Source organism: Poecilia latipinna, unplaced genomic scaffold (assembly GCF_001443285.1).
Source record: "Poecilia latipinna isolate Pla-1442-1.1 unplaced genomic scaffold, P_latipinna-1.0 Scaffold103, whole genome shotgun sequence".
Classification (NCBI taxonomy): domain Eukaryota; kingdom Metazoa; phylum Chordata; class Actinopteri; order Cyprinodontiformes; family Poeciliidae; genus Poecilia; species Poecilia latipinna.
The window spans coordinates 389,241-397,053 of NW_015112719.1; the positions used below are offsets into that span (position 1 = coordinate 389,241).

The 7,813-nt window shown below is 37.8% G+C and overlaps 3 protein-coding genes across 4 annotated transcripts in view; 2 read left to right on the plus strand and 1 right to left on the minus strand.

The window, feature by feature from the left end:
* ric1 (RIC1 homolog, RAB6A GEF complex partner 1) overlaps positions 1 to 860 on the minus strand; it is a 29,916-nt gene extending 29,056 nt beyond the window's left edge. For both annotated transcript variants that reach the window (XM_015027542.1, XM_015027539.1), the window contains exon 1: positions 269 to 860. In XM_015027542.1, the coding sequence (XP_014883028.1) occupies positions 269 to 409 (141 nt within the window). In that variant the 5' untranslated portion in view covers positions 410 to 860. The remainder of the gene's footprint in view (positions 1 to 268) is intronic.
* Positions 861 to 1,351: 491 nt separating this feature from the next.
* On the plus strand, positions 1,352 to 4,648 carry exosc2 (exosome component 2). The gene is made up of 9 exons (XM_015027560.1): positions 1,352 to 1,694; positions 2,385 to 2,486; positions 2,605 to 2,650; positions 2,978 to 3,067; positions 3,152 to 3,217; positions 3,320 to 3,388; positions 3,643 to 3,819; positions 3,962 to 4,090; positions 4,345 to 4,648. Exons 1-9 carry the CDS (start codon positions 1,573 to 1,575, stop codon positions 4,423 to 4,425), a joined length of 882 nt encoding a protein of 293 aa, XP_014883046.1. The 5' UTR covers positions 1,352 to 1,572; the 3' UTR covers positions 4,426 to 4,648.
* An 878-nt stretch (positions 4,649 to 5,526) lies between these two features.
* abl1 (c-abl oncogene 1, non-receptor tyrosine kinase) overlaps positions 5,527 to 7,813 on the plus strand; it is a 37,028-nt gene continuing 34,741 nt past the window's right edge. The window contains exon 1 of the mRNA XM_015027555.1: positions 5,527 to 6,096. The gene's annotated coding sequence lies outside the window, so the exon portion shown is untranslated. The remainder of the gene's footprint in view (positions 6,097 to 7,813) is intronic.

Genomic DNA, 7,813 nt, shown 5'->3' on the forward strand with positions numbered 1-7,813 from the left:
AAAAAAATCCCCCCACCCAAACCCCCCCTTTTTTTTTTAAAATTCCCAGGTTTTTTTTTTTTTTTTTTTTTTTTAAATAATTCTCGTAGATATACACACATTACTGCCATAATGTAGAGAAAATAAGCGGCTTCCAGACAATGAAGCAGCTTTAAAGAGTCTGTCGAATGTTTCTTGAAGTGAAACTAGCACTGCTGGCATTGTTGTTATCTGGTCAGCTGAGTTCTTGAACATGACCGACACCGGGCAGCAGCTTCACTCAACTTACCCGAGAGAACCAGACGCTGAGCTGCGTCTCTGACAGCAAGGCGAAGTAAAACCTCTGGGAGCTGGGCTGGATGTGAAAGGGCTCCTCGGCACTCCTCAGCGGACAAAGCAGCCTCCGGGGCCAGCCGGTTAGAAAATACATGACGGCTGAAACTCCCTCCTCAACACTCCAACAGTGCGGAGATCCTCCTTAAATAGTTTTTAATCCAGATGACACATTAGCGGCCGTTTTCGTCAGATTAAAAACTTTGGAAGATCCCAGTCTTTGGCACTGCGCAGGTTATCGGTACGCAGATGCCATAAAGATAGATTCAAGCAGCCAGTGAAGCTACGCGGCTAACTTAAAGCTAATGAGCGGTCCAAGGGAACCCAGAGTTCCCGAAAACAAAAGCAAAGAGAACCGCTGCGTCTCCACTTAGCCTCCAACTGTGAGATGCAAGCATCAAACGGGTCGAATAACTTCCGCTCCCAGTGTCGTATCAATTATTTCGGTGTTTTGACCAGAGGTGTCTGTTCACGGCTAAGAGTCCAGTTTTCACTCCACTCTGCCTCACCGTCGCCATTTTTACAAGCGTCTATCCGACTTAACGCTGATTGGGCGAGACTGGAGAGTTTGCGTGGTGTTGAACTGTGACGTCAGCTTTGTGTTATGTGAGAAATGCTGCGAGGAAGACAGAGTGGCTCGACGCTGACATCTGGCGGCGAAACAAAGTACCAACAGAAAAAAAGAAACTTACCTATTTTTTTGTCAAATTCTTAACAAGTCTAACAAGCAGACAGCAAATATGTCGGAAAGTAAAATTTAAAAGTAAACAAAATGGAAGAAAGCTGTAAACCTGCTAGTCAGATCTTTCGTTCTGTAAACAAAAGACAAAATTCTCACTCCAAAAGTTTACCTTCCACAGCATCCACTTTCTTTCTTTCTTTCTTTCTTTCTTTCTTTCTTTCTTTCTTTCTTTCTTTCTTTCTTTCTTTCTTTCTTTCTTTCATGAACTGAGGTGGAATATTGCAATAATAATAATCCAAAAATAATATATGGCGAGTAAACGGGTTGAGTCATATTCCACTCCTTACCTAAAGGCGGCGATGGCACATGGTTTAGAAGAAGCACTCGGAAATGAGACTGTTATTTGCTTAGCATGGTTCACTCATAGCACAAGGCATTTTAAGCTTACCAAAGTTTGTTTGGACTTTAGAGCTAATATAGTACGTTGTATTTTAAATAATTCAATATTTGTCTTAAGTCTGTCGCGGCGAAACATCCAGCTGAAGCTCAGGAGCTAAAAAAGAAAGAAAGAGAGCAACATGGCTGTGGACATGAGATTACCGACTGTTAAAAACTCAATGTCTCTTTCACATTCTGCTGGTGACCGAAAAGATCTGGTTGTCCCTGGAGATGTGATCACTTCAGACACTGGGTTCATGAGGTACGTAACGAGCAAAACAGTAGAGGAATTTGTTGGACTTGAATTGCCACCCCCACAATTTTAACATTTCTTTAAACTTATTTGAGAAGCGATGCAGCAACTACCTGGTAGAAACTGAAATCGGGAAAATATATCAACTGTCTCTTCTAAAATAAAATAAAAAAAGTTTTTGGATCATAATAATAATAATAAAAAAGCTCACTTTCCTTAAAATCCTTGAAAACGCCTGGTCTCCCCATTTCAGGTAAACGTTACAGAATCTTAATCTTGAGTGCTTTTCCTGGTGTATTTTTCATTTTGTAGGACTTCCCTGGAGATCTCATGAAATTTACATTGTTTTATGAGGAGGATAATACCCCCACCCCCTACCCAACAAAAAAAAAAATAGTAACCTAGTTATTTCATTAACAACAATTAATAAATTTAATGTCTAACATTCTGTTTGGATTCTTGAAACTTCAGCCCCAAATACTGAATAAAACCTTAGATGTGTTAGTGAGGATGGAACAGCCAGTAGCATAATCACAAACTTAAGAGTTTGGAGCAAATCAATTTCTGCTGTAGATTCACAGATGGTAATGTATTCAGACGTAGAAATTACATTACTAAATCCAATCACATATCTTCAGACAAAGTCTGCATTATTTGTGGCTTTTTGACTCCATATTTACAGTTCTCATTTTCCTCCAGGGGTCACGGCACATATGTTGACGAAGACAAGCTGACAGCATCAGTGGCTGGAGAGGTGCAGAGGGTGGACAAACTAATATGTGTCAGACCTCTTAAGACGAGGTGAGTCAATCAACTTTGAACTCCTGGTGCTTCTAATAACTAAGACAATGCGTATGTACTGCTATTACTTAATTCTGCAAATGCATTTGAATTATATTGATCTTTTTTTTTATTTCAGATTTAATGGTGAGGTTGGAGATGTTGTAGTTGGTAGAATTACAGAGGTGAGATTCTATTTTTACTCCTTACGCTGTAAAAAGAAAATGGATCTCCAAATGTAAAAAAAAAAAGACAGTTAATTTAACATATAATTGAACTAAGTTTGTCAGACTTTATTTATTTATGTTTGTTTAACATGGCAACTTAATAAACTCAATATGTTTACTTGGATAGACTCAATTTGATTGCTTCTTACAAATCATCTCAATTTTCTTAAATTGGATCACCTGTTTAATTTTTTTTTTCAGGGTAGAAATAGAATTTGTATGATTGTTTTTCTCTTTTTTTTTATTTTCAAAAACTGTTGGTCCTCCATTTGTGATAAAACGTAGGTTCAACAGAAGCGTTGGAAGGTGGAGACCAACTCCAGACTAGATTCTGTCCTCTTGTTGTCATCTGTCAATCTGCCGGGAGGAGAACTGGTGAGATGATCGAAATGACTTTGATTTTGTTTAGTCATTTTTTGTGTTGCAGTGTTTGCTCAAGTGTTTGATTTCACCTTTTAGAGGAGACGATCAGCAGAAGATGAGCTCACCATGAGAGAATACCTTCAAGAGGGCGATCTCATCAGTGTAGGGCATCATTAGTCTTTCATTGCCTCTGACTTGTATTTTACCATACTTACCGTTTCCAAGAATAATGGGCATTTTTGCCTTCTCCTGTGATTTTCTTAGGCAGAAGTGCAGTCTGTTTTCTCAGACGGAGCCCTGTCACTTCACACTCGTAGTTTAAAGTATGGAAAAGTAAGTTTTAGTACGCTACAATTATTTCATGGAGGTTTTCTTCTTTCTGTGTTGTATTGTGATGATACACTACTATGTGATGACCAGTTTACCACTTCATTGCAGTTCTAACAGGTTGTCTTTATGTTTCTTATCTTTATCATTAAAAGTTTATTTTTTGTGTGTATTAAAATTAATTAAAGATCGACTTTGTATTGCTTTAAAATTTTTAGTCGTCATTTTACCTCATGATCTGTTTGTCCTCTTTCTCTCAGTTGGGTCAAGGAGTGCTGGTGCAGCTTTCCCCGTCTCTGATAAAGAGGCAGAAAACGCATTTCCACAACCTACCTTGTGGAGCCTCCATCATCTTGGGGAATAACGGCTTTGTATGGCTGTATCCCACGCCGGGACAGCAAGAAGAGGAAGCTGGAGGCTTCTACACCAGTCTGGAGGTAGATTTAGAATCCACAAACGCCAACCTGGAGAAAAGCACTGAGAGACGTCAGCTCTAATTATTTTTTAAAATATAACCACACGTGAACTGTGCTTAACTGAGGTTGTTTTTGTGCGTGTGTCCCGTCTCTGTCCTCTCAGCCTGTGAGCCTGTCGGATCGAGAGGTGATTTCACGGCTTAGAAACTGCCTACTGGCTCTGGCTGCTCATAAAGTGCTTTTGTATGACACAAGTGTTCTCTATTGCTACGAGTCGTCTCTCCAGCACCAGGTAGGAATCACGGGGTTGTTCTCCGGAAGTCCAAAATGTAATCTATAAAGAAGAAACAAAGTCGTATTAAACAAATCGAACAAGAGGCGATTGTGCTGAAATTTCTGCTGCAATTATGAATTGAAACACATTTTTTTCTTGCATCTTGTCAGAGGATGGGTCTATTATACATGTTACGGTTACAACTATAATTTATTTGTTAAAGTTTTTTTTCCTTACATTTAAAAAAAAAAAATACGATCTATTCGCTGCAGGTCAAGGACATCTTAAAGCCAGAAGTGATGGAGGAGATTGTAATGTTGACACAACAGAAGCTGTTGGAACACGAGAGTTAAGAAGACACAAACTAAAGTATCTAACCAAAATCAAAGTAAACTCTGTCTAATAGGACCACTTAGATTTCTTAGATGGCTTTTGTTTTGTATTTGATAAAACTCACAGCTACTGTTGCGAAAAACTGATTAAACAAAAAAAAAAGGTAAATTATTAGAAGACATCAGTTGACATCTTTTGATACACAAAGCAATTTTATTGTTTGATTAAATTCTGTAATTTCTATCTTGTTTGGATTCTGTGTTGTCTGTTGTGTGGAACTTCAAAGATGGAAAAATGTACAGAAGTTTTTTTTTTATGGGGAAACATCTCACATCAGCTACAGGACATACTGTACATCCTTTTTTAAAGACTTCACTTCCAAAGTATTCCTTAATTTTTTCCCCCTTTTTTATATACTTACCTGTCATTTTTTATGTACAGTTTAGCCCAAAATGATTCATACCTCTGCTATATTTAGATTTTTAATTTTCATTAAACCCATATGTTTGTTTCTGATAAAAAATGAGACAGGCATCTCTCAGAATATAACAGTCTTCAAAGAGAATCAGCTTTAAAAAAAATGTTTTATCTGCTTATATTTATGGTTCATTAGAAGTGGCATGTGAAATTATTTGTGCAACAAACAGTGAAAGAATCATCAATTAAAAAAAGAAGAAAACCATGATTAAAATCCAACATTTGACTTAATAGGACAGTGGTGTTGACTGTATTATCGCTAAAATTATATTAAGTTATCAGACAATGTCACTCCAACTGGTAGGTCTTTTTTTTTATCGTCATGTTACCATGCAAGTTGCTCCGAACCACTTGATTAAAATTAAGTTATCCTGTAGTAAACCTTCCAGCCACTGAAGGAAGATATAGTTTGTGATTTCAAAACTTCAATTAAATGCTGTAACTCATTAAAATATCCCACCTCACTTGCTTTTGCTGTTGCTCTTCAAATCTGTATTTGGCCGCAGGGTTAGAAAGTCAGGAGCTATAATTGTAACAAAATATGTTCATGTCTATGTTCTACTGAGTAACTAATCAGTCTTACTAGGTTTGTATATGAGTAGTTGTGAAGCCCCTTCAGCTCCAAAGCACTATCCCACTCACGAACGTGACGTCACACGTTGCGCCACCCACATTTTTCTGTAAACCACCTTGCGTATGGAAGTATGGCGGCCTCGGCGAAACAACTGCTCCTCGGCCAAAGTTTACTGCTCCGGTTTTGACGCGAAAGCGATGAATAAGTACGCAAACAGAGCAGGCGGTATCGACGAGCTCGGTTGCTGTGGGCATTGGACAGGGCTTGCAGAAAGAGTCGCTGTTATTTGGCCGGCGGACTTCACTGAACTTCTCTTCGCCTCCTTGATTGAAGCGTCTCCGCTCCGGGTATCAGAGGGGGAGAAGCTCCGTAAGACGGGAAAAGTGGACACGGAAGTTGGAAACTAAGTCATTGCGCTGACTTTGGAAAGTCCAGTCGTTATGTGGGAATGTATGGTGCCAAGACACATTTGTTGAGATGTTTTAGCGCACTTGTCCGAAGTTGTTTGTCGGGAAGCAGCAAGAACCAACTGTTGACTGCTCGATGTGCATTTAGGGTCTGCGCGCTGCATACCACTAGCAGACGTTGGTTAGCTTTCATGGCTCCGGCTAACCAACATTTTCACTGTTTCTGTGACCACGTAAGTTGTCATACGTGTATGTATCTTATCTTTGTTAACGTTTTAGAGGCAAAATAAGTTGTTTCCAAGTGATATAAATGTTTCAATTTACCATTGTCGCCAGTTGCTGCTGATTAACTGTTTATTGCGAGCGGACAGCTGAGTTAAAGGTACTCCAATTCTACGTATTACGTCTGAATTATCAAGGGTATAGTGTAGAAAAACATTTAGCCGTCTTCTAAAATATGACAATCTAAATTTAAAGATGTTCATATATTTCAAAATTATTATGCATACAGCAATATTTGTTTTTCTTTTGAAAAATAACTCAAACTGCTTTTCAGACGTGCTATTCATTAAGTGTTCAGTTTATCTACCACATTTTGGATGCGATCTAAAACTTTAGCATTCAGTAGCTGTTTTAGTTACTAACTAAAAAATTGCAGGCATGTCCATAAGCCTCTACAGGTTTTCAGGTAAAATAGCATGTCCTGTGAATAATTCTTAGGTTTATTATGGTCTTTGACTCATAGACAACACGGGAATATATTAAAGTAAAGATGCACTTCTGAGGCTTTCTCTATCCAAAATCAATTTCCTGTCTTCCTGGGCATGACATGGAAAGCCCAGGAAGACGATTAAAATCAATTGGATTTTAATTGATTCAGATGATTAATTTTTTGTTTGTTTTTAATCAAAAAAAGAAAACATGAAAAGGAATGCATGTAGGGATGGACACTTATTTCATTTATTGTATGGGAATATGGAGATTTGCTTTGACAAAACTCTTAATTGATTATGTTTTCAAACACCCAAACAAATAGTATGGCAGGTATTATCTGTTTGCTGTCAAAACAATATTTATTTATCAAAGTATGCTAAATATAGCTGGCATGGGCAAAAAGCATATATTTTTTAAAATGATAGTTTTATTTTAGTGCGTTTGTGTTTGACAGTCTTTGTATTGCCACTTTTATTATTATTGCAATAAGCGCAACAAGATGTTCTGATTAAATTTTATGCCCACGTAGTTTTGCCCTAATTAATGCAAATTGGATTGAAGTGGTAGCAGTTTTGAACCTTTATCTGAATTAATTCAGTGCATGCTCTTGGTTAAATCATTTTATAAGAGTGCATTGATTTATCTGCTGGCCAATTTATCACCTCCACTTTCCTTAATTTTGTGAGATCAGTGATCGGTCAATACTTAAACATGAAGCTGATCTTCTCCGCCAATCTTATCTACCTCAGGAATGATTTAAAAATCAACCACTGTCCTCTTCTGCTGTTCTGTAAGAAAGGTTTGACTGATTTAAGGTGTAGAAGACTGGCCCACCGTGTCATGTCTGCATGTTTGTAGTTAGTAGTCGCCCCGATGTTGCAAAGTCAGCAGCCAAAAATGGAATTGGCAGGTCAGACTTTTTAAAGATTGATAATCAACGATTAGCCAGAAAACTGCAATCGTGGCACCCCTAGCATGTTAAGATTGTAAATATTAGCGGTCCTTATTTTTTAAGGAATATGGAGTGAAAAAAAAGATTTTTTTTTTTTTTTAGTTTTTACCCAGGTGAACGCCGACCAGCGACTGCAATTTTGATTAGTTCATCTAGGAGGAGATTCATTTTTTTGTAATACAAAAATGTTCAAGAACTCAAGAACCCCCCCCCCCAAAAAAAAAAAAAAAAAAAAAAGAGGAATAACAAACTTTTTTTTCTGTTTCTGCACCCCTTGTTCCTTT